The sequence below is a fragment of the Podarcis pityusensis genome (genome assembly GCF_964106645.2).
Source record: "Podarcis pityusensis genome assembly, chromosome: 1".
In the NCBI taxonomy this organism is placed as follows: Eukaryota; Metazoa; Chordata; class Lepidosauria; order Squamata; family Lacertidae; genus Podarcis; species Podarcis pityusensis.
This window is the reverse complement of record NC_138028.1, coordinates 129,437,137-129,463,521: the sequence shown is the minus strand read 5'-3', so window position 1 is coordinate 129,463,521 and position 26,385 is coordinate 129,437,137. Positions and strand designations below refer to the sequence as shown.

Below are 26,385 nucleotides of genomic sequence, written 5' to 3'. Positions count from 1 at the left end.
ACCTGCTGTCGCAGCTTGTAGCAACTATCTGCAAGTAATAATTGTATCCCACCCTTCCTCCCAGGATCTCAGAACAACAATTTTGGCCTCACGATAACCCTATGAGGTAGGTTAGTTTGAGACACATTGCCTAAAGCGCATCTGTGCGTTTCACAGCCAAAAAAGAGGTTGAAACCACACCCAAAGCTATGAACACACTTAACTGCCATATCGCTCTGGTGATATACTGGTTGAAACCTCTTCTGCCTTCTTGTCAATCAAAACCAATGCCTTGTCCTTTAAACTCTTCTTAAATGCCAACTGTTCAGCAAAAGCTTTTTTGCATCACTACTGGTGGTGTGGCTCGGACTGAACCCTGAAGGTCCCCAGAGAGTGGCAGGTGATGGCAGCAGCAGCAGCAGCAGCAAACAGTGCTGATGTCGGTCACTGCAGCATCCTTTATTCTTATTTATTTATTTTTTAAAAAATTAAAGTTAGGGGGCAGCTGGCTAGACATGCCCATGGTTACAGATTCTTCTTGCATTATTTCCACTTAAAAATAGGTATTGTCATTTCCCACAATGAAACGGTGCTTATCGCTCAATAAATGTACTCAGCATCCAGGCAGCAGAAGCAAATTCCCTTTTAGTCCTGCAGTCACCATGGTGCTATAATTTAAGTGAGTTTAATACGCGAAACTGCACATGCTGAGAATATTCATTAAAAAAAAAGAAAGAAAAAATTCAGGGTTGGCAATTTTTATTCGTTTGCATTTTGCTTTAACGTAGCAGGAACGTAGAAGCAGTTGTAAAGCACAGAACAGCTGGTGGTGTGGGGGAGAAAGAAATGTTAATTGTGTGCTTCACAACGGAAGTAATGTGCATGGCCCACTAAAGGCCACCCTCCACTATTAAGCCCAGGAGCTAAAATTACCTAGCTGCACTATTGATCATTATGATCTCACCCACGCCCCACAGGAGAAGGGACAGGTGCAATTTTCTCATTTACTGAGAGTACTACTGACTGTCTCCTAGACTCCACATGTGAAGTGTGATTCTCTGGTTGTCCACACCACATGCTGTAATGTGTGCCATTTAGAAGAGATGAAGAGTTTGGATTTGATATCCCGCTTTATCACTACCCGAAGGAGTCTCAAAGCGGCTACAATCTCCTTTCCCTTCCTACCCCACAACAAACACTCTGTGAGGTGAGTGGGGCTGAGAGACTTCAAAGAAGTGTGACTAGCCCAAGGTCACCCAGCAGCTGCATGTGGAGGAGCAGAGACAAGAACCCGGTTCCCCAGATTATGAATCTACCGCTCCTAACCACTACACCAAACTGGCTCTCGTAACCATTTACACACACACACACACACACACACACACACACACAAACACACACCTTAATTGTATAGGTATGCCCTCTGCCAGCTTTCCACACAAGCCCAGAACTAACTATGCAAGAAGACATTAGTCCAAATGCAAATAGGTGTATGTAAGGTAAAGGGACCCCTGACCATTAAGTCCAGTCGTGGCCGACTCTGGGGTTGCGGTGCTCATCTCACTTTATTGGCCAAGGGAGCCAGCGTACAGCTTCCAGGTCATGTGGCCAGCATGACTAAGCCACTTCTGGCAAACCAGAGCAGTGCACAGAAACGCCGTTTACCTTCCCACCAGAGTGGTACCTATTTATCTACTTGCACTGGTGTGCTTTCGAATAGCCAGGTTGGCAGGAGCAGGGACCGAGCAACGGGAGCTCACCCTGTCGCAGGGATTCGAACCGCCGACCTTCTGATTGGCAAGTCCTAGGTTCTGTGGTTTAACCCACAGCGCCACACGCGTCCCTTTAATAGGTGTATGACTATAGTACAAAAAAGGTGTGTGTGTGAAATTGAACCGTTTTTGGAGCACCACTTTGATTCCTTTCTTCCGCAATACATTAATCCCTTACTTTCCAAACATAAATAAATGAGTTGTTTGTTTGTTTGTTTGTTTGTTTGTTTTCAGCAAACACAGTGGAATATTCTTACACTCCTCACTTCCCCTTTGCAACCTGTTTGAGTCTACTATAGCATCTGACTATGCATGCCTTTGTGTTTCGACTCATGCAATTACAAGCTGGGGTTGCTATGCACTGAGGCTTACCTCATTTAATGTGGTTAATCTGCCTGGTTAAGAAGAGATACCATTTTTGCTCCTTTCATTTTTTGCAGTGGCCTAAATCTATAGGAGATCTGTTTGTGAGCTAGTAATAGCTTCATGCCCACCTTCAGTAGCTAAGCCAAGGAGTGTTTTTACAGCTAAGACAGTTCAGGCCTGACTGCTTTTACGAAGCAGCGTGGGAATGACGGTAACAGAAGCAATTACTATAGATCATTTTATGTACAGTGCAGCCCTGGCTGCCAAGACAGTTCAGTGACTGTCCTAGAGCAAAAACAATCTCCTCGTGACACTGAGATTGGAAGAGCTTCAAACAATTCTTTGTGGCACTCTGCCAGTGTTTCTTTGTTTCATTAATACATGATAAATGGAGTAAGGGAGGGGAGGGTAGAATCAAAATTATTAATCCAGTCCAGTGTTCAGTTTGGGCCTTGGAAAGTCCTAGGAGCATTTTGCAAGTCAGCAGTGGCCTCTCAGCTTGGCCTCTTCAGAGCTAGTTCTCACCACAGCTGAGCTTCCAGAAAAGGCCTTGCTCCCTTGGTCCTCGCCGTAAATGCTCATTCACCACTAAAACGCAGCCCCTTCTTTGCAAACCAACCACAATTTCCCGCCGCAAGGCTTGGCGTAGCAGTAACCGCTTCGTAGAGGGCATGGAAGAATGAACGAGATCTGAAGCACCATATTGCCTTGGGAGTGATGCCATCTACAGATGTCAAAATATGCACCAGGGAGACAAAGACTAGTCAGAGATCTTAACAGGGAGCAGCGAAACATCAACGGGGCACTTCATTAGGGAAGGGCAGCATCTAGTTCAGGGTTTCCCAAACTTGGGTCTCCAGCTGTTTTTGGACTACAACTCCCATCATCTCTAGCTAGCAAGACCAGTGGTCAGGGATGATGGGAACTGCAGTCCAAAAACAGCTGGAGACCCAAGTTTGGGAAATAATAATAATAATAATAATAATAATTTATTATTTATACCCCGCCCATCTGGCTGGGCTTCCCCAGCCACTCTGGGCGGCTTCCAACAAAACACTAAAATATAATAACCTATTAAACATTAAAAGCTTCCCTAAACAGGGCTGCCTTCAGATGTCTTCTAAAAGTTTGGTAGTTCTTTTTCTCGTTGACATCTGGTGGGAGGGCGTTCCACAGGGCAGGCGCCACTACTGAGAAGACCCTCTGCCTGGTTCCCTGTAACTTGGCTTCTCGCAGTGAGGGAACCACCAGAAGGCTCTCAGCGCTGGACCTCAGTGTCCGGGCAGAACGATGGAGGTGGAGATGCTCCTTCAGGTATACTGGACCAAGGCCGTTTAGGGCTTTAAAGGTCAGCACCAACACTTTGAATTGTGCTCAGAAACGTACTGGGAGCCAGTGTAGGTCTTTCAAGACCGGTGTTATATGGTCTTGGCGGCTGCTCCCAGTCACCAGTCTAGCTGCCGCATTCTGGATTAGTTGTAGTTTCTGGGTCACCTTCAAAGGTGACCCCATGTAGAGCGCATTGCAGTAGTCCAAGTGGGAGATAACTAGAGCATGCACCACTCTGGCAAGACAGTCCGCAGGCAGGTAGTGTCTCAGCCTGCGTACCAGGTAGAGCTGGTAGACAGCTGCCCTGGACACAGATTTGACCTGTGCCTCCATGGACAGCTGTGAGTCCAGAATGACTCTAGGCTGCGCACCTGGTCCTTCAGGGGCACAGTTACCCCATTCAGGACCAGGGAGTCCTCCACACCTGCCCGCCTCCTGTCCCCCCAAAACAGTACTTCTGTCTTGTCAGGATTCAACCTCAATCTGTTCAACCCAGATCTATGGCAAAAGAGTAGCAGGATCCCACATACTTTTATTCAGCTTATTTCAGGTGAAATAGTGTAGTTTGACAGTGACTTTGAGTCACTGCAAACAGCTACTCCAGGTTTCGTTGGCATTCTGGGGTGCTGTTTGAATTCTGCACCACGTCTCTTGCTGTGACTTTTCTGGTCCTTACAGCCGCATTGGATTAACACAGACAACACCCACCCTATCTCCTACCTGTGCCCTAGGTAAGAGGTGAGAGTCATTAGCTTAAGGCAGGGAAGGGGGGGTGAAGGGAGAAGGCTTCTTCAGAATGTTTTTAAAAAACCGGTTAGAAGGAAATGCTTGAGAGTTTCATCAGTTAAAAGAAAAGAAGTGGGTAGGACCAAAAATTTTTTAACAGGATGTAAACCACTCCCTTGATTCTCTGTATCAGGACTGATGCTGTTCAGAAATTATCCAGAGTCAATGAAGAAAAGCAAGTTTGCAGATGACCACTAAATAAACATTTAGCATGGTCAAAAGCTCTCTGCAAACTGGATGTCTAGGTAACATAATGACAATTGCGTTTCAGATCCGAACTAGTGGATTTGTGGGAAATGCATGCTCGTTTTTTGTTTTGTTTTCCCCCTCAAATGAAAAGTAGCCCAGGAGGCTGTGATTCTGAGCAGAATGGGAGAGGGAGGTTCTTTCCCCCAGTGCAGGGAGAAAAACAACTTGGGGAGGGTGATTTTGAGCAGGCAAATGGTGCAGAGGTTCAGGCTTGAGAGCAGCCTCTACCCCTTGCTTGTTCCCTCACTCAAACTGGCATGGGAACTGCTTTACAGTAGCAAAGCAAAACACGTGGGAAACACGTTTCTTCCTCTCCCACATAATCTGTAATTTGACTCTCTGGCTGTGTTCACACTTCCATTTACTATGTACTCACTCCATTTCCAGGGACGCAGGTGGCGCTGTGGGTTAAACCGCAGAGCGTAGGACTTGCCGATCAGAAGGTTGGCGGTTCGAATCCCCGCGACGGGGTGAGCTCCCGTTGCTCACTCCCTGTTCCTGCCAACCTAGCAGTTCAAAAGCACACCAGTGCAAGTAGATAAATAGGTACTGCTCCGGCGGGAAGGTAAACGGCGTTTCCGTGAGCTGCTCTGGTTCTCCAGAAGCAGCTTAGTCATGCTGGCCACGTGACCCGGAAGCTGTACACCAGCTCCCTCGGCCAGTAAAGCGAGATGAGCGCCGCAACCTCAGAGTCAGTCATGACTGGACCTAATAGTCAGGGGTCCCTTTACCTTTTACACTCCATTTCCAGTGCTTTTAATCCATGTTCACACATCATCCCAAATGCATGTGCGTCCTGAACTTTGCTATGAAATGCTACCGTTTGATGCATTGTTTCTCAAACCAGCTTCACACCAATTAAGACGCTTCTCATTCATCTCTCGCCAAGGTGTGAACACCTTGGCATAGGATAATGACACCCTTGTCCTGCCAAGACCCCATGGTGCAAACACAATCAGATAGAAATCTGAAACTAATGAAACTGTGCCAATAGGAACAGCTGCTGGTGGTGGGGCAATGGCAACAACTCCACCTGGGCACTAAGATGGGTATAATGTGAACACACCCTTCCTGTAAGTAGAAAGTGAGACAATGCAGTAAAAAATGCTAGTCCTATTCAGGGATTGGATCGCAACTGCTCAGAGAAACGTTCTTGGAGTCAAAATCCACTGAAAATACTAGACCAACAGGCTCCAACAGATGAAAGGAAACAACAGCGGTAACTATACAGTGGTACCTCGGGTTAAGTACTTAATTCGTTCCAGAGGTCCATTCTTAACCTGAAACTGTTCTTAACTTGAAGCACCACTTTAGTTAATGGGGCCTCCCGCTCCTGCCACGCGATTTCTGTTCTCATCCTGAAGCAAAGTTCTTAACCCGAGGTACTATTTCTGGGTTAGCGGAGTCTGTAACCTGAAGCGTATGTAACCTGAAGCGTATGTAACCCGAAGTACCACTGTAATGCCTTTATACCTCTAGATCAGGGGTAGGCAACCTAAGGCTGGATGCGGCCCAATTGCCTTCTCAATCCGGCCCACGGACGTTCCGGGAATCAGCGTGTTTTTACATGAGTAGAATGTGTCCTTTTATTTAAACTGCATCTCTGGGTTATTTGTGGGGCCTGCCTGGTGTTTTTACATGAGCAGAATGTGTGCTTTTATTTAAAATGCACCTATGGGTTATTTTGGGGGCATAGGAATTCGTTCATTCCCCCCCCCCAAAAAAATAGTCCGGCCCACCACATGGTCTGAGGGACGGTGGACCAGCCCACGGCTGAAAAAGGTTGCTGACCCATGCTCTAGATGGTACCTTTATGTAGAATGCTGGGAGCCCAGTCTCATCACCTTACGTTAAAAAATTAAAATAAACGGATGAAAATACAGAAAATAAAAGCCGAACCATATACAGTGGTACCTCGGGTTAAGAACTTAATTCGTTCCGGAGGTCCGTTCTTAACCTGAAACTGTTCTTAACCTGAAGCACCACTTTAGCTAATGGGACCTCCCGCTGCCGCCGTGCTGCCGGATCACGATTTCTGTTCTCATCCTGAAGCAAAGTTCTTAACCCGAGGTACTATTTCTGGGTTAGCAGAGTGTGTAACCTGAAGCGAATGTAACCTGAAGCGTATGTAACCCGAGGTACCACTGTATTGTGTAAAAATAATAAACAGGTGTGGGGAGGGGAATGGCGGTTGGTAGATGTGTACGTTTTTCACATAAACTGTACTACATGGAAATACTTGACATGCATGGTACTTTTCGTGTGGAGATTATGGCTCTAAAATTCTACTGATACAGTATCAGCTTCGCTTAACTAGATACAGATTTAAGACCCCTCATTTGTTATCTGACATTTGACACACGCTTGTGTTTTCAAGGAAATAAGTGCCCCAGCTGCCTTATATGTCCTTCCCTCGGCATGGGATAAGCCAGCTTTCAGCAGCTAGCTTGTGGATAAGTATCTGACATTTTTATCAGGGCGGTTCTTGCCATCCACCCTATTAATTCTGTCTAATTCCCGTTGGAAATTGTTTTCACATTGTGCTAATCTGCTGGATCAGTGGTTCTGAGCCCTTCATTGAAAACCAACTAAATCCTTTGTTTTGCTTTAAAAAGAACAAAAAAAGTCAAGTCTGTTAGGAGAAATGCCTCTCAGAGAGGCTTCCCAGTCTTGTGAAGGCCAGCCATGCACTGGAGTGTGAATATATTATGAATTAATAGATAGTAAAAGCTAGTTTTTCCAGTCTACCAAGGCAGTTTTAGTTGGGCCTAGTTCAGGGTTTGCCAGCCCAGTCTTGCACAGGGGCCACAGAATGAGCTTTTTCTCTTTCTTTCTTTCTTTCTTTCTTTCTTTCTTTCTTTCTTTCTGTCCTTCTGTCCTTCTCTCTAACCCTCCAAGAAAAACAAGTATGAAGCAGAATGTGTATGTACCCGAAGCAGAGACATCACCTTGCTGGCAAAGGTCCGTATAGTTAAAGCTATGGTTTTCCCAGTAGTGATGTATGGAAGTGAGAGCTGGACCATAAAGAAGGCTGATCACCGAAGAATTGATGCATTTAAATTATGGTGCTAGAGGAGACTCTTGAGAGTCCCATGGACTGCAAGAAGATCCAACATATCCATTCATAAGGAAATCAGCCCTGAGTGCTCACTGGAAGGACAGATCCTGAAGCTGAGGCTCCAATACTTTGGCCACCTCATGAGAAGACAAGACTCCCTGGAAAAGACCCTGATGTTGGGAATGATGGAGGGCACAAGGAGAAGGGGATGACAGAGGATGAGATGGTTGGACAGTGTTCTCGAAGCTACCAGCATGAGTTTGACCAAACTGCGTGAGGCAGCGGAAGACAGGAGTGCCTGGCGGGCTCTGGTCCATGGGGTCACGAAGAGTCGGACACGACTAAACAACAACAACCTGAAGCAGGAGGACTCCTCATGTCCTGCTTGCTGGCCTCTCAAAAGCATCTAGTTCAGAGTTTCCCAAACTTGGGCCTCCAGCTGTTTGGACTATAATTCCTATCATCTCTAGCCAGCAGGACCAGTGGTCAGGGATAGTGGAAAACAGTAGTCCAAAAACAGTTGGAGAAACAAGTTTGGGAAATTCTGATTGATTCGGTCACTGTGGCAACAATATGCTGGATAAAGGCAAGTCTTTGGCTTGATCCTGTTTTAGCACTACATCAGTGGAATGCTCTCCACAGATGTCTTCGTTGGTTAGCTTCAGACTGTTCAGGACTTCTACTTAGAGATGCATTTTAAAGCCAAGTGGCTGCAGTGCAACAGGAAAAGAAGAAGAGGTTGCAGCACAGAGACATTGCCAGGCACTCTTGCCCTTTTCCAGTCGCCAGGCCCTGCCTAAAAAGGAGAGTTCTCTTGGGCATAGTGCAAAGAGAAATATTTGCAGATCTTAGCAAGAGAAGTTGGAATGACAAAGCTTGGCTCCTTCTCACCATTTGTTCAGACAAGCCCAGACAATTAAGACTTATTTAAGGGTTTCCTCTTGCTCCCTTATTTAGGGTGTGAGCTCATAAAGGAAGGAACTATTTTTGGAGAGAAAAGTCTGAGAACAATGGTGTATCGCTGCAATATGAACGACGATAACTTCATTTCTAAAAAATGTAACTTTTAACATGTCAATTGGATAAGCAAACAGACCAGAAATCTGGGTGGAGAACCTTGGTCCTAATTGCACACAGATGGTGGCCTAGGACATGGGTAGGTAAACTAAGGCCTGGGGGCTGGATCTGGCCCAATCACCTTCTCAATCTGACCCACGGATGGTCCAGGAATCAGCATGTTTTTACATGAGTAGAATGTGTCCTTTTATTTAAACTGCATCTCTGGGTTATTTGTGGGGCCTGCCTGCCTGGTGTTTTCACATGAGCAGAATGTGTGTGCTTTTATTTAAAATGCACCCATGGGTTATTTTTGGGGCATAGGAATTCGTTCTTTTTTTTTTCTTTTCAAAATATAGTCTGGCCCACCACATGGTCTGATGGATGGTGGACCTGCCCACGGCTGAAAAAGGTTGCTGACCCCTGGGCTAGGGAGTAAAGGTAAAGGGACCCCTGACCATTAGGTCCAGTCGTGGCCGACTCTGGGGTTGCGGCGCTCATCTCGCTTTATTGTCCAATGGAGGTGGCGTACAGCTTCCGGGTCATGTGGCCAGCATGGCGAACCAGAGCAGCGCACGGAAACGCCGTTTACCTTCCCGCCGGAACGGTACCTATTTATCTACTTGCACTTGATGTGCTTACTAACTGCTAGGTTGGCAGGAGCTGGGACCGAGCAACGGGAGCTCACCCCGTCGCGGGGATTCTAACCACCGACCTTCTGATCGGCAAGTCCTAGGCTCTGTGGTTTAACCCACAGCTAGGGAGTAAAACCTACACAAATCTGGATTGGCATCCCTAAGGTGGTTGGATGGCACCTTGTACGCCTCCTTCTGGCAACTCCTGCAGCCAAGCTTGTGTCAAATGTATTGCTCTGCTTTATTTTGAATCACATCTGCAAGGCCAAGAGATGGGTCTTGCTGTCCAGGTAGCCTAGGACCTCCATACACACTGCCCAGGAAGCGTTCCCATTCCCAATCCTTTTCTCGGGTGGCATCTTCTACCCAAGTGATGGCAGCTATTACAGTATTACAGTTTTTATTTATTCAGTTTATATCCCACCCTTCCTCCTTAAAGAGCCCAGGGTGACATCACTTATGGTAGCTGTTGAACCCTGGCACTAGGCAAAATTATGTGACGTTAGAGGTTTCTTCCAAATTACCATTTTGCTACATCACCATAATAAATAACCACTCTAACAGTCCGTAAGTGACTGTGGAGGCCAATTCTGGATCCACACGTCTTTCCACAGTGGGACATAGGTTTCCGGGTGGGAGCTGATCATGGTGAGGATTTGCCAAACATTCCTTTCTCCCTTTTGTCCTGAGTTTGAGTGTCTTCAAAACCCATGACACCTTTGGTAAAGGCTGTTCTCCAACTGGAGCGTTCGCAGGCCAGTGTTTCCCAGTTGTCGGTGTTAATACTATTTTTAGATGTAAATTTTCTGTCTACACACATCTTGGTCCACAGATAATGAGAGACAAACTCCTACTTCTTCCAATGGACAAATATATCTTGCCTGACTTAAGATTCTTACTCATCATGGGCTTTCAGGGGAGTACTCTTCTTTATAAGCCGATTTACAACAAAGTATACACATGACTGAAATAGATAATACAGAAACCTGAATTTAGGCACATTTCCCCCCAACTTACTCTTGTAACACGCCAAGTCAAAAGATGGTTCTTCTTTCCCAGCAGATAAATATATCTTAATCCCATGCTTTAATAGTAAGCAGTGACATCTACTGGTCGCACCATAAAGTTGTCAAACGTACACATACATACACAAAAAAAACCCCAGCTCTTTTCATGAAGGTGATTTTTATTAAATGGATTAATGCATCATTTTACAGCAAGACTCCCCGCGCACCCCCCAAACCTAAAGAAATGTTTTTAAATGTTCCAATTTCTTTGTATCGATACAGTCTCTTTGTATAGGTTCATATATAACAAGTATTCATAGAAAACTCTGAAGTGGCTTTTAAGAATGTCAGCTTTCATAGTGGCATCCACAGATGATTTAAAAAAGCGGTACGTTTCATTCGTAGTCAGACTATCCTGTAATGCGCAACTTAAACAGCATAGCAAGTTACAGGGCAGCTTATACAAAAGTAGTAAAATCAACCATGTATAAATTTGACATTTTAGCAGAAATGCGTGAGAAGCACTACAATAAGACAGTTCTGAGAGGACTAGTATTCTTCGGCTCCTTCTCCCTAGAAATCTCGCTGTGGACATGAATGCCACGTAGCTCAGTGTTTTCGTTTTTCCAATTCGAGGCTATGCATGGCTTCGTGTTTAAATTTGTAGGAATATCTCCATTGTCACAACACACCATCATTGAGATGGAGGAAACTCTCAGCCCACAGTCACTGAGAAGAATGTTTCAACCTTACATTGCATGCCAGTACAACCCATTTCTCTCACTCTTGAGTAAGCAAACAAGAAATGCAGCTCAATATTGTATAAGCGACACAAATAAAGAGGTTTGGAATTATCGTTTCCTTAATTTGCACTGTCAGTTTCTTTTGGAACTTACATTGGAATTTTCCATAGTGCTGTTAAGATACAAAGAACCTGGTTTCAAGCTACCAAATACACAGTGCATAACACAGTATTTGTGCGAAACAGATATTAAATACTAATAACTGGAAATAGACCTAAGACTGTCGGTGGGGGGGGGGGGAGGGGTTTCCAAATCTGAATGATGTGCTTTAAGATAATAAAAAAATTCTGTTTCACTTGTTAAAATTGTAGGGATAAAAAGAATAATTCCTAATTTCCGATTGCATCTTGAATACCTCTGTGAGCCAAGGCACACACCCACAGTGGCGTAGCGTGGGGGGTGCCAGGGGGGCCGGCCGCACTGGGCGCAACATGGGCGGGGGGTGCGCTCGCACTAGCAGCTCTCTGCCCCTACTAAAATCCACGGGTTAGGGAGCCCGCGCTCGCTCGGCTTGGCGAGGAGGTCGCGGAAGGGGGAGAGCGAAGCCTTCTGCCGCGGGCAAAAAAAGGAGAGGAAGCCGGGTGGGCGGGCGGGCGGGCTGGCTGGCGGGGGTCTGGCTGCGCCTGCTGCTGCCGGTGCAGGGCAAGGCAAGCAGAGCGAGGAGGAGAGAGAGGGGAAGGGGGGGGGGAAGCAGCTAGGAAACGCTGCGGTGTGGAGGAGGAATCAATTAAGGAGAGAAAGCGAAAAGCCTTGGAGAAAGGGAAAAAAGGAAAGAAAAGAGGCAGCTCCAGGAGAGCGCGGGGGAAAGAGAAGCCTCGCTGCTGCTGCTGCTGCTTGGGAGAGTAAATTACTGTACTTGCCTTGCCCCGGGTTAGGGGGCGCAAATTATTTGCCTTGCCCCGGGTTAGGGGGCGCAAATTACTTGCCTTGCCCCGGGTGCTGATAACCCACGCTACGCCGCTGCACACCCAACTCTGATGTGGTATAGTATTTTATGTGTTTTATTTTTCCTTTAGTCTCATTGTACTAATTCACACACAATGCTAAACTATGATTTAGTACTACATGAATGAGCTATGATGAGCCTGAGCAAAGCTTTGAGCTTGCACATCTTGTTAATTTCATTTCTTCCTCCCCTCCTCTTGCAATACCTGGCTTCAGTTTTTACAAATCCTGGTATGTCATGACGATAGTTAATGAAGCCAACTTTATAGCCCAAAGTTTGGAATTGGCTCGTTTTGAAATTGATCAGGTGTGTTCTTTGCTACCGTTTCCAGTTTATATGTAATGAGAAGCCAAGATTCATGGAAACCGTTAATAGACATGGCAGAAGTCTTTCTCCTGGCTACGTGGAAGGAGAACGCAAGCTGGAAGTTTTGCTCTGGCTCATTCTAGCTTGTGCATGTACCACGAACCATGGTTCAGCATTGTATGTGAACATGTGTACACAAGGCCACCAAGTTTACAGGACACGTAACGCCTATTTATATTGCAGCTATGAAAGTTCATGCCTGAACGCATTCGTTAGTCTTTTAAGTTCCTCAGGATTAGTTGCTCTTTTGTTCCAGTTTAGGAATTTTATAAAGCAGCTTTGTATATGTATCTTCTCCTGCGGTCCCGTGTGTAACAGTGGGGGTATGTCAGCAGAGCACATAAGACTCATATCTAATTTTTGTCTTTTAAAACATTTAAGCAAGTACTCTGTTACTACTCAAATAGTGTGAGACTGATACTGTTAACAGTGCCAACTACTATATCCTCAAAGTTTAAGTTCCAAGGAACAAGGAAATCAGTGCTTAGAATGAACTAGTTTGGTTGAACAAAGTTCACTGAACTAGTTCAAAAATCTCTGGACTACACTTGAAAGTGGTCCCCACAACTGCTGGGTGAAGTAAATTTCTAGTTCATCTTCACTTTCATTCCCTTCTCTTCAGCCTCCCCCACCCCACCCCCAGTCAGCCAGACACCTATAAGGAAAGTTAGAAAGCAAACCATGGAGGCTGATTAGACAGTAACTTAATCACTGTTGTTATGTAATCAAAAGGAAGGAATGTAAGGCATTTCCTGTACCTTCCCTACTGAAGAGATTTGCTCTTTTTCAACAGGGTAGTTTGCAGTGAGAAGTACAGGTAGAGGAACAAAATGAATGATGCATTTTAACAGCTGTGTGGCTGGCACAAATTGAAAAGATTCACTTGCTAACATTCTGTCTTATTAGTTGTGTAGCCCTATTTCCTTTTAGACCTTATAGTTCTGCACAGCAGGTTGTGACATTCTGAATGCTGATTTTAGGATGAACTTTTTATGTATTCATTTGGATGAATTAATTGAACAAGTTTTGTTTTGTAAAAGGATGAACTGGAAGTAGTTCCCTTTGGGGCAGGGTTAACTTGAACTACTTGTGTTTTAAATTAAACTTTCCAAGTGCTGAAGGAAATATTGGAAAGCTGTGTAAAATGGTACTTGGACCAAACGGTTTTCTTTAAAAATGAACAGCAGGACACAAAGGGAAGTGGACTGTTTTGCATAAATCTGTGTGGCTGGCAAAATGTATAGAGTGACAGGAAGAACTTAAAATTGAGCACACATGCTAAGCATGGTGTAAACACGTGCCGCGGGACTCAATGGTCACAAAAGACAGTGCATCTGTTCAAACTCTTGAAAATGGTTCAAGGTGAGCAGGGCTCCTTCGCTGATCTGGATCCGACAAGTGCCCACTGTCACTTCTGCCTTCCCCTGTCCCAAGGTCCCAATTACTTACCTTGAGACAGGGGGAGCCAGTGGCAGAGAGCAGGCGGGGGCATGGCTGGCACGCATCCTGGGGGAATGGCGCACGCCTCGGGGGCGTGACGCACCACCCATAGGGGCGTGGCATGCATGCTGGGGGCGTGACGCACGGCCCACAGGGGCGTGGCACACATGCTGGGGGGGTGGCACCCAGCGCGGAGGGGGGGAGCCATGATGGCACCCCAATGGGATCATGCCGCCAGGGGCAGTGCGCTCCCCCTACACCCCTGCCAGTGGGTGGAGTCAAAGATAGCAAAGAGCATCCAGAGGCCCCAGCAGAGCATCTTTCTTCATTGGGGATGGGACTTACCGTATTTTTTGCTCTATAAGACTCACTTTTTCCCTCCTAAAAAGTAAGGGGAAATGTGTGTGCATCTTATGGAGTGAATGCAGGCTGCGCAGCTATCCCAGAAGCCAGAACAGCAAGAGGGATTGCTGCTTTCGGTGCGCAGCGATCCCTCTTGTTGTTCTGGCTTCTGAGATTCAGAATATTTTTTTTCTTGCTTTCCTCCTCCAAAAACTAGGTGCGTCTTATGGTCTGGTGCGTCTTATAGAGCGAAAAATACGGTAATACTATGAGTGATTGCTGGGAAGAAGGCTCTGAGAGGGGCTCCAGAACCCCCGTTGCCTCCATTCTTCTACCGTCCTGCCCTAGCCTCAAGATATATTATTCAGGTTGGTGAGATGGGAGGCAGTGGTCACTGTGAGGACCAGCAAGCCTTTTGCAAGTCCTCAAACTGGACACTTACAAAAAAAAAAAAGGCTTACACTTTTGTGAGTGCTTGAACAGGGCACTCGCCAAAGCATGATATTTTTCAGGTTGAATGTTAGGGTGCTTGTGTATCCCTGTTGAAAACAAGAGTTTGCTTACTCCAGATATCCTACCGTCTCAGAGCACTGAGTTTTCAAAGCAGCAACTGTGCAGCTGTTGCTCATTTTTCTGCACAGGATCCAGTCTGTCTTCCTCAGATATGCACACCTCTTTCAGCGATGTTGTATTTTACCAGCACTCAAATGGCAAGATTTTGTTACTGCAAAATGCAATTGTCTTCCCAGTTAGCAAGGCCATTGGAATTCATAGTGCAATACAGTTGAATGAATGTCACATATAGCTGATGGCTAATGCCTATGATATTTTATTATCTGAATTTCAGTACTTAGCCTGCACTGGAGATGAAAGGGACATTCATCCCAGTGCCCTATGATATGTTCCTCTTAAAAAAAATATGTTGCAGATAGGAGAAGAGGATTGGGTAGGGAAGGGATGCTTAACATTTACCCGGCCATCACGTTCCCTCTAAAACTTGCTCGCTCAGACACATTTCCATCTTATAGGGAGTCCTTCATCTTTTTGTATGGCTAACTATGTCATTGGTTATAGGCTTAATATTTCCAATCAGTATATTTTGTATGGTGTGTCTGGAAAAAGTTGCAACAGAGATCTGAGGCATGTGTTTACTGAAAAAAAGGCATCGAATGACATACATAATATGAGAAAAAGCAAATCACATAAAATATTCTTCATTATATAGACTGATGGAATAGCCTTTTATAAACTTTAAATCCATTTGCATGTTACAATTATTTATTACATAAGGGATAACCATATGGACAAAAACAAAGTCAACGGCCCTTAGCAATGCAGCGGTGCAAAAAGACTTGTTAACTACTACACCACAAATAAATTGCTGGTAGGCTTTTTCTTTCAGATACATATCTATAATCCCACCCCTCCCCCCAATTTATAGGCATAGAGGATTAAAAATCATTTTGTGAAACACTGGGTACTGCAGAATAAGCATGTGACCTTGAAACTTGTGATATTGTTCACTCAAGTAAAAGAAATATCACCTCTAGACTCAAATGAAAGGCAGAATGAATAACTGACATTTGTTATATCTTAACACAAAAAGCAAGCTTTCTACGCTGATCCTCCATGAATTAAAAAGCCGATTCTCACATCTTCCATTTATTTAAAATCCTTTGCTTATATGTATAACTTAAGCACAACTACAAGAGTGCAATTGTTTTAACTTGTGCATTATTTCCCTTCCCTTGAATTACAGTACAAGTAAATATTTCTTGTGGGGGAAAAGATGCAACTGCCACACTAGAAAAATAAATTGTCTCTGACTTGCTTACTAATGGAACTTTGAGAACATTGCTGCATTCCTTTTTAGAAAAGTGTTCTCACAACATGGCAAAAGAATGCACCTTTTGATGAAATACTCTCATTCCAAAATATCATATAGAGGTTCTTTCACCCTAAATGCCTATTTACTGATATATTACCATCAGTATAATTTGAAGAAAGAGAACACACACACACCCCACCTCCAGTAACTGTGCAAAGATAATCCAAAGGTCAAATCTCTATTTTCAGGGAATGGAGAGGGATGATTTGCCATCCTTTTGTCATGAGCATTCAGACTTGGCACATCCAACTACGCAGATGTGAGACATTGGTGAAATCACAATCAAACCATGCAATCATTGGCAATAGGTCTCGACATGCAAAAAGATCTAAAATAAAAAGGAGCCAAAAATCACTCACAGTTTCATTTGCACAAACACTCCACTCTTGAATACTTTTTAGTAGCCTCTTTCCACTTTCTGTTAATTTTTAAAATGTGGTTGTGAACTCCCAGTTAAGATCTAAGAGGACATGCATTGAGAAGCTGCCCAACTTTTGGAGTGGAAGATATACTGTATTTTTCGCTCTATAAGACTCACCAGACCACAAGACGCACCTAGTTTTTGGAGGAGGAAAACAAGAAAAAAAATATTCTGAATCTCAGAAGCCAGAACAGCAAGAGGGATCGCTGCGCAGTGAAAGCAGCAATCCCTCTTGCTGCTCTGGCTTCTGGGATAGCTGCGCAGCCTGCATTCGCTCCATAAGACGCACAAACATTTCCCCTTACTTTTTAGGAGGGAAAAAGTGAGTCCTATAGAGCAAAAAATACGGTACTATCCCTGAACTATAGCATGGTTGCCCAGCCCAGGGAAATTCCCGGCCCAAATGAGCCTTCCCCAAATCCTTCCAATACTTGAAAAGGGCAATCCACACAGCTCAGTTTCCTCTTCAAAAACTAGGCTACTTATTCTAGTGTGTTCCTTGAGAGCTCCTTGGGGACAGCATGCCTTTTTAAAACTAAAGTTCCCAAAATGTGTCTCCTAAGGGCTGACATGGGAATTGCACAGCTCTTTAGCTGATGCCACAGAGCCTCATTTTAGAATTTGCCTTGGGGACTCCTGAGCTTCAAGGCTGTGAAGCTGCTTCCTATGAAATAAGCCTCCAAAACAATGATTGCCTAATTTTTTCAGTGGAAGATTCAACACTGTTCAAAGTCCAACTTCTGATTTGAAAACTAAAAGCTGCAAATATTAATCTCAAGCTTACGCTAAAAGGAAATTAAAACAAAGTATGGCAGGGCCAAAACTCCAGTAAAAGCACATTGTATGAATTTAGGCCAAAAGTTCAAAAAGCCTAGATGTAGGCATGCTATGCCCCGGGAAGGAGGCAAAAGGCCGGAAACCTTCTTAGCCTAGAGTAGATTGTTGTAAAATAATCACTTAACACAGTGGGAGATAAATGATGACAAATGGGCTATGAATGGGGGGAAATTGATTAGAGGGCTTTCGATGTGCTTATCACAGGATGAAAGCAGTGATCTTATTTGATGGAAAACTTTAAACATTAACCAAGTCCATGATAGATTCTAAATGATATCATAACTTACTTAGCATTCAGATATTCTAGACCAGGATTTCATTTCATTTAAACCACTTTGAATTATTACCTTCACTGGTCTAATCTAATCAAACATCATACAGTGGAAAAAGTTGGTTTAGTCCTCAGTAGCTGGATGTAACTACAGTGGTACCTCCAGTTGTGGACGGGATCTGTTCCAGAGCTCCGGTCGGATCCTGAGGTTTCCATAACTGGAGGTGCCTGTTCTGCGCATGCATGCAGTACGATAAAGCGCTTCTGCGCATGCGCGCAGTGCATAGAGCACTTCTGCGCATGCGGCAAAACCCGGAAAAATACTTCCAGGTATGCCACTTTCATAAGCCAAGGTTCTACTGTGTTTCAAAAAGAGTGCAGAGTTCAGGACTTCAAAGTGGAAGAAAGCTGGTAAGAACTGAATTAAGGAAATAAACAATTTTTTATAGGTCTGAAAAACAGAATGAAGCAGTTCGTCAGAAACTAGCATGGGGACAATGTGCTGCAGAGATTGTGCTATGTGGCCCAAAAAAACCCCAGTTATGTAAGTCTTGGATTATGATAAATCAGAACTCAATCTTTTATTTAGAACCAGATATCATACTAGATGCTATTTAGTGATTGTAAATATATATCTTGTTAAGGTTACATAAGTCTGAACAACAACTGAGACAACAGGGCTTCATGCTGTGACAAGGGCCAGTAAGCAAATATTTACTCATTTCTGTCTAGGGAGAAATCCTTATTGACTTTCAAAATGGTGCTTTAATGGGGCCAGATATTTTAATAGTCATGCACAAATATGTACTGTTACATGTATTCTAAAATATTCTAAAATGTTTTCCTTAGAAAAAACCCTGATATGTTGCGATGATAGGTACTAAAGGGGCAATTAATGTGTAAGCAGGACATTTCCGAAGGAACTGGGTATTTTCACAATATTCAAAGGCTGCAATTCTAGATATACTTACCTGAACTCAGTGAGATGTACTCCTTAAGTAGACTTGTAAAGGAATGCACTGTAAATCAGCCAGTTACACCTAGGCAATCTGATGCAACACTGAACTAGACCATCAGATTTGGGCAGTAAAAGTACAGAGGCATAGGAACTCATCACATGACTATCATGCAAATGAGTCCATGTTTTAGCTTGTCTATCAAAAACCTGTCTTACCAACCTACCTACAGTAAAAAATTTAAGATAACTTACCAAGATTAGGCAAAAATGTTCTTTTCAATATACACCAAAAGCATTCATTAAGGAAAAATGTACATAAATACAAAGCATATTTAACTTTCAAACTGTATACGACAAGAGATAAAATAAAATGGTAGACCTTTGGGGTCAGTTTACACATACCAGAGTTATAATTTGCACATGCATCATGGCTTGGGGGGAAAAGATACCACAGATCATCTGTCCCATATAGAGCTCTTAAACTTTGTAAACCTGCCAATGATGAGGCATGTTTATCAAGCATCAAGCTTATTAGGGCAGGTATCTACCTCCACTGATTGTACAAACTGACCCTTTGATTCCTTATATTTTGTTCAACACTTTCTTGCTTAGAGTTTTCCAAAGCTGCATTGTCCACTATGAAGAAAGCTGCAATTTGCTAATTTCGAAGGATGAAAGAAAGCAGAAGTTTGTTCTTTTCTCCCCTCCTTCCTTTTTAAAAAGCCCTTTTAAGGCAGGGAAAATCATGCATTAACTGTGACCTTGGAGCACACATACAGATAGATACAAGCAGCTGCTTTAAGCTGATTATGCTTTGCAGAGTTCACAGTTGGATTTCATTGGCTGCCAAATCATTAGATTAAAAACCCCTACCACCCTTTAATTCCAAAAGGGGAAATGTGTGGCAGGGATGGAAACACAAAGCATACTGTGAACTACAGACTATTGCACATTTCAACATAACACAAGTGAAAAAATAGGGCGTTTAAAAGATAATACACTCTGTCACACAGAAACATACAAACGAGCTTGCGCACAGAACTCAAAACATGAACGGCAAACACCACTGTAGCCAGGCGGCTTGTGTGTTTAGTGACCTTTAGAACCCGGTCCAAACTGATTATCAGCAATACATTTTTTTGTTTTTGTTTTTTAAAAAAAATATTTTGAGACCACATCATTCGATACACATATATATAATTCTGTGGTCGGGAACAGACAAGATGTAATTTTGCAATACTAAATAAAAAGTGCAAAAAATGTTTCAAAAAAATAAGAACAAAATTAAAAATATGGAAGCATAAGCTAAAAATTGTCTGCATAGCTGAAATCTATTTAAAGCAAGTCCTCAGTAAGGGGTGCTGACAGGAGAAGGAACTCTCTCCCCCCCCCAAAGGTCTTCTGCATGTTTGTTTAACAGAATGCAAAAATGTCATTTTTGTCAGCTTTTAAACAATTCACAGACAGTTCACGCCTGTATCCTTAGACACCATAGTTGTAGCGGTACCTCCTTCTACAAGGAAAACAGCTGTGCTGGACTTAGAGCTGACTACCCTATCACTGCCATTGTTGTTGACTTCACAGTCCAGTGGTTCTGTAGAGATGACCCATGTTGACGGGCGCCACCGCTTAAGGGAATATGGTGTTTTCACACGTTTCTTGATCTTTTCTCCTGAGCCGGGTTTGCCATCTAGGGATGACTCACTCACTAAAAATAAGCAGAATATACACAGTGTCATACAGGCGGAAAGAACAGAAGAGGCAGAAAAAGAAAATACGAAATCTTATCAAAAGCAGTGGATGAGAGGATAGGTAGACTTCAGCAAAGCAGCCCTGGTAACTCCCCTTTCAGAATAAATCCTGGGAACTAGGTCGACCGTATGTAGTATTAGTCATAAGTATTGCCATTTCTCTAGACAGCATCTTAAAAAGCAGAGACATCAGCTTGCCAACAAAGGTCCGTATAGTTAAAGCTATGGTTTTCCCAGTAGTGATGTATGGAAGTGAGAGCTGGACCATAAAGAAGGCTGATCGCTGAAGAATTGATGCTTTTGAATTATGGTGTTGGAGGAGACTCAAGAGTCTCCAAAACCATAATTCAAAAGCATCAATGCATCGAAGCAATGCATCAAAGCATCTTCTTGGACTGCAAGAAGATCAAACCTATCCATTCTGAAGGGAATCAGCCCTGAGTGCTCACTGGAAGGACAGATCCTGAAGCTGAGACTCCAATACTTGGGCTACCTCATGAGAAGAGAAGACTCCCTGGAAAAGACCCTGATGTTGGGAAAGATGGAGGGCGCAAGGAGAAAGGGACGACAGAGGACGAGGTGGTTGGATAGTGTTCTCGAAGCTACCAGCATGAGTTTGACCAAACTGCGGGAGGCAGTGGAAGACAGGAGTGCCTGGCGTGCTCTGGTCCATGGGGTCACGAAGAGTCGGACACAACTAAACGACTAAACAACAACAACAACAACATTGCCTTTTCTGTCACTTTATGTACATGATTTCATTTTTTTAAGGATTCCACATTTTACTAGAGACTTAATGTGCTGTCTTGGACCTGTTTTTGTGTCTGAAAGCTTAGCTGCAGACAGTGGTGGAGGGCACCCAGAGCAGCAAACAGGCGGGGTGTGGCGCGTGTATCGATTACATAGCCTAACACTTACGGATCCTTTCTTGTTAAAGAATCAGATTTAAAATGGCAGATTTAAAAATGAACTGCTGCTTCTTTGTGTTTGCTAATTTGAAGTCTTGAACTTCCTTTAGCAATGAAAATGATAGATCAATCAGGGGTAAGCCAGAATTAGAAACCATGTTTGAAGTGGATTTAAAAATCATGGTTTGGCAAACCAATTACAACCGTTTCTCTGCCTCCTAAGAATTTCAAACCTAAAAGACTGGTGTGCTGTGCCAAAAAAAGAAAGAGCAAAGTACCTTAAACTGTGGCTTGTGTTTGGAGCTCAAGCCATGGTTAGAGTTATTAAATATGGTTAAGTGTAAAACACAGTTGGCACAAAGGATGAATTAAGCCTATGCAACCTCTACCTGGATTCTACTGGTCTTGTAATAGGAAGAAGGCTCTACTGCCTCGATTCTATCGTATCTTACCTTAATATGAATAAATGTTATATTCACAATACTGAACCATATTGTACTTGAGTGTTCTTTTCAGCTTCCAACTTCATAGATACATAACAACAAATTACAATAGTGGGGTTCAACTAAACAAAGCAGTAATACAGTCGTACCTTGGTTTTTGAACAGCTTAGTTCTTCAATGTTTTGGCTCCTGAACACTGCAAACCCGGAAGTGACTGTTCCAGTTTGCAAACTATTTTTGGAAGCTGAACATCCGCCGGGGCTTCTGCGGCTTCCAATTGGCTGCAGGAGCTTCCTGCAGCCAATCAGAAGCAGTGCTTTGATTTCCATACGTTTTGGAAGTCAAACGGACTTCTCGAACGGATTCTTTTTGACTTCCAAGGTATGACTGTATTTATATGTATGTGTGGCACCAACATCCATAACCTCCATTTACTTATTATGGAGCATCTTCAACTTAACAATGGAGAACAGCTCTTGAGAAAAGAAAGCTTTCTAAAATGTGAATTAATTAATTCCCAATAATGGGCTACTACTATAACACTAAAATAATTTAGAATATAATACATTCTAAATAATTTTAGAATACTAGTTGTAGAAAGTTATGCTAAATAGTGTAACGAATCTTCTAGTCAAACCTTGTTTCATTCAACTAGAAAGCTTTGGCTGAAGGAGAGTACCATGTTACTTTTTAAAAAGGTGAGTCTACTGTTGCAAGTCGCTGATTTATCTGAAGAACCAAGGCTTACACACTTCTAAGAGAGGTCAACAAAAGAAGTATTGCTGAGCCCCTCGGGCAGTATTACAGTTTTCTCAGAATCCAAAAATATTTTAAAATCCTTCCCAATTTATGTTTTAAACATAACAGTCTAAAAAGAGAAGGTTGAAGGGATATTCTTCACTGGGAAGAACAGAAATAATTAAATTGGTACAGTGGTACCTCTGGTTGCGGACAGAATCCGTTCCAGAGGTCCGGCTGTATTCCGAGGTTTTCGCAACCAGAGAGAGAGCTTCTGCGCATGCAAGCGTGGCGATAGAGCGCTTCTGCACATGCGCCAAAAACCTGGAAAAATACTTCCGGGTTTGCCGCTTACGCATCCCAAAGTTTTCATAACTAGAGGGATATGTAAGCGGAGGTACCACTGTACAAGCAAAACCACAGCACTGGGGGTTACCGTATTTTTTGCTCTATAAGACTCACTTTTACCCTCCTAAAAAGTAAGGGGGAATGTGTGTGCGTCTTATGGAGCGAATGCAGGCTGCGCAGCTATCCCAGAAGCCAGAACAGCAAGAGGGATTGCTGCTTTCACTGTGCAGCGATCCCTCTTGCTGTTCTGGCTTCTGAGATTCAGAATATTGTTTTTCTTGTTTTCCTCCTCCAAAAACTGGGTGCGTTTTTATAGATCGAAAAATACGGCAAATCTTCCTGGGTTGGGAGGGCAGAATTTGGTTTTTAGGTTGTGACCCAAGTCAAGAAGTTTAATTCTGTAATATTTTTGCAAATATCCATTGATAAATCCCACAAAAACTCACACTGCATACTACAGCCGTCCAAAACATTTGTGGCTGATAGATCCAGCGAGTTAGGTCTCTGTGCTCTTCTAGTGTGGGCTTGTCCAGAATTTGGTGCTGTGCTCTGGCTACGGAGGACAGAAACGTCTTGTCCTGGACATGGGTTACTGTTGTTGTTGTTGGCGTTTGTTCTACCATTATCCAGCGAGCGGTCTCTCCTATCAACCAGACGATCGAGAATGCCCTCATCATGGCTCACTTGCTGCTCCCTTCTCAACAAGGGCTCATGCTCATCAGGGCTCGAGTTGATATTCAGACGGCTGTCCTCTCCACTGAACTGGTTCTGAAGCATTTCCTGGGTCCGATGGACCCCTGAGCTGGATGCTTGGCCACATGGCACTGTACCATTGACATACTGGGTTGGTACAGCATGAGAGGCTATTGTATGGCTCCTTCCTGCCACGTCATTCGTGGTAACTGTGACCACGTGAGGTTCTGCAGAATTGATAGTGTTCATCTTGGCAACTCCAGTTTCTACCTGCTTCAAGTTTGATTTGTGCTTCCCTCCAAATTTCAGCCGAGGCTCCTTTGTTGAGTTTTTGGTGTTTATAGGTAGGCTAGTAGGCCTCTTTGGGAGGTTCTGCTGCTTAGGAAGAGGATAGACCTGAGCAGGCTGAACATCTGGAATTAGACACGCCTGGCCATTTGCAACTTGCGTGAAGTCCTGTTGCCCTGTTGCTTCCACTGCCAGTTTTATCAGTGGGTACAGCAAGCTGGAGCTGGTGCTGCTGAGTGGATCGGGCCCACTGAACTGCTTAAGGGAATGCTCCATCAGATTCTCATCAGAACTCTCCTTCAAATTCTTATCCACTTCCTTTGGATCCAGCTTGTTGGTCTCCAAGTCCTCCTCTGTTAGTTGCAAACAAACAGGAGTTGGCCCATTTGTAGCACCAAGGTTTGTTTCACCTGAGTAAGGCATCTCGGATATGGTGGTCATGCCAGTGCTCGGAGTGAGACCTGTAGTGTTGGTGGTGGTAGTGTTGGTTGACAAGCTTGTGACACTAGTTTCAGGACTAGGAATGCGAGCTTGTGCTTGCTGTCGCTCGTAGTTAATAGAGTTTCTGTTCTTCTCCCCAATCGTCAGTGGCGTGCTGGACGATGAAAGCTCAGACGAAATATTCTTCACGATGCTGTCAGGATGGTGAATGGAGTCCTCAATGTAAGATGACGAAGAGTAATCTTGATATGGTCTGATCTTTGGCACACGCCTATGGTGTGATAGATTTCTTTTAAAAAAAACACACAGAGAAGACAGTAGGATTAAGAGCATGTAGACGATAAATTCTTCTAACATAAAGGATCTAAAAATGCAAAATAGTTTCTGCAGCAAGCAGAACTATCACGAGAATTTTGCTGTGGGGGAGGGGGCAGTGCTGTTACGGCATGGACCTCAGTGTGATGGCCTAGACTTTTTTTCCCTTCAGAAGCTGTATGTCACCATTCTAGCACACACATGCCTAATTTAATTTTATCTCATTCGTAGCACTATTATTTCAACACTGTTCCAAATGTGGGAACAGGCACAATACTGGCTTTGACAAGTGCTATGTTGGACTTTTGTCTGGAAATGGCCTCAGTGATCATGTTGTAGCTGCACTTACTGCACAATAAATTTGTGGTTGTCAACCTGCCCTTGGATTGAATTTAACTATTCATATTCTAAGCAGAAGGGACGCGGGTGGCGCTGTGGGTTAAACCACAAAGCCTAGGACTTGCCGATCAGAAGGTCGGCAGTTCGAATCCCCGCGACGGGGTGAGCTCCCGTTGCTCAGTCTCTGCTCCTGCCAACCTAGCAGTTCGAAAGCACATCAAAGTGCAAGTAGATAAATAGGTACCACTCCGGCAGGAAGGTAAACGGTGTTTCCGTGCGCTGCTCTGGTTCGCCAGAAGCGGCTTAGTCATGCTGGCCCCATGACCCGGAAGCTGTACGCCGGCTCCCTCGGCCAATAAAGCGAGATGAGCGCAGCAACCCCAGAGTTGGCCACGACTGGACCTAATGGTCAGGGGTCCCTTTACCTTTACTTCATTCTAAGCAGACCCACTGAAATTAATAGCCCTAAGTTAGTTGATGTGAAAGACTGGCTGGACACTGAGGAATGGCGGCTGGATACTGAGGAGTGGGTACCGAGAGACTGGCTTGGAAGAAGGGATCAGTGATCTGATGAGTCAGAGGCAGAAGCTGCAGTATTGGAGAGTGAAGAACACAAGCACGAGGAGGAAGAGATAGGTCAGGCTGGTATAAAGGGCTTTCACATCTCCTCCTGCCCCCACCTCTCCTGCCCCACTGTCTCTCAGGACCAGAAGAGGATTGAAGTGGGAGAAGCAGAAACAGGCCACACACAGATGTAGTCTTCACCTGCTTGCGCACCACGGGGGGGGGGGGGAGATACATAAGTGGAGTTCGGGGTGAGCTACTCTTGCCTCATTGGGTGCACATCTGGGAGCAGCTGCGAGACGCAGGACTGATGGACATGTCTTTTCCTAACTTGTAAGTGTACTTTTGTCAAGAAAGAGCTAATTCCTCACTCTGGACGTTCCTTGCTGGACAGCGCTGTGACAGATGACTTACACAGAGATACTGTCTAAGGGGAAATCACATTTTCCCGAGTATTGAAGTATCATGATTTTAGTTCAGGGAAAACGTGACATCCTTGAAATCAAAGTTCAACTCTGAGATGAGAACTGAAAGCAGTAAATGGGACACTTAAGTGCATATACAATGTACTTTTTAAAAAGTTTCATTGATTTTTGGAATCAGATTGTGAAAACAGCACACACTTAGTACTACTTACCGCTCATTCTGCATAGCTGTAGACTGCATAGGGTTGACTGTTGGGCTGACAGATTTGTTCCTTTCCCAAATCATCATGAGTTCAGCCATCCTCTCTTCAGCACACTGGGCTGTCAGTCGAGCTTCAGCATCCTGATCCCAACAGTCCTCAATTGTCTCTTTCAGTGACCTCACAGCCTATAAAGTAAACCAGCATTACATTCTGCACTCTTTTAAAGCTATACTTCAACACACATTCTAAGACCAAACAATGAAACTGAATCTCAAAATTACTGTATTTTTTGCTCTATAAGACTCACTTTTTCCCTCCTAAAAAGTAAGGGGAAATGTGTGTGCGTCTTATGGAGCGAATGCAGGCTGCGCAGCTATCCCAGAAGCCAGAACAGCAAGAGGGATTGCTGCTTTCACTGCG

General features: G+C 44.1%; 1 protein-coding gene and 1 long non-coding RNA gene across 7 annotated transcripts in view; one reads left to right on the top strand and one right to left on the bottom strand.

Moving 5' to 3' along the window:
• Positions 1 to 26,385, top strand: part of LOC308484862 — a 48,741-nt gene that overhangs the window by 6,452 nt on the left and 15,904 nt on the right. The gene's annotated exons all lie outside the window — the stretch shown is intronic.
• BMPR2 (bone morphogenetic protein receptor type 2) overlaps positions 15,050 to 26,385 on the bottom strand; it is a 93,777-nt gene continuing 82,441 nt past the window's right edge. For 5 of the 6 annotated variants that reach the window (XM_081016297.1, XM_081016294.1, XM_081016295.1 and 2 more), the window contains exons 12-14: positions 25,975 to 26,150; positions 23,144 to 24,408; positions 15,050 to 20,217 (exon numbers count right to left, since the gene is read on the bottom strand). In XM_081016297.1, the coding sequence (XP_080872423.1) occupies positions 19,967 to 20,217; positions 23,144 to 24,408; positions 25,975 to 26,150 (1,692 nt within the window). In that variant the 3' untranslated portion in view covers positions 15,050 to 19,966. The remainder of the gene's footprint in view (positions 20,218 to 23,143; positions 24,409 to 25,974; positions 26,151 to 26,385) is intronic. The other variant, XR_013989413.1, reaches the window with a different exon arrangement.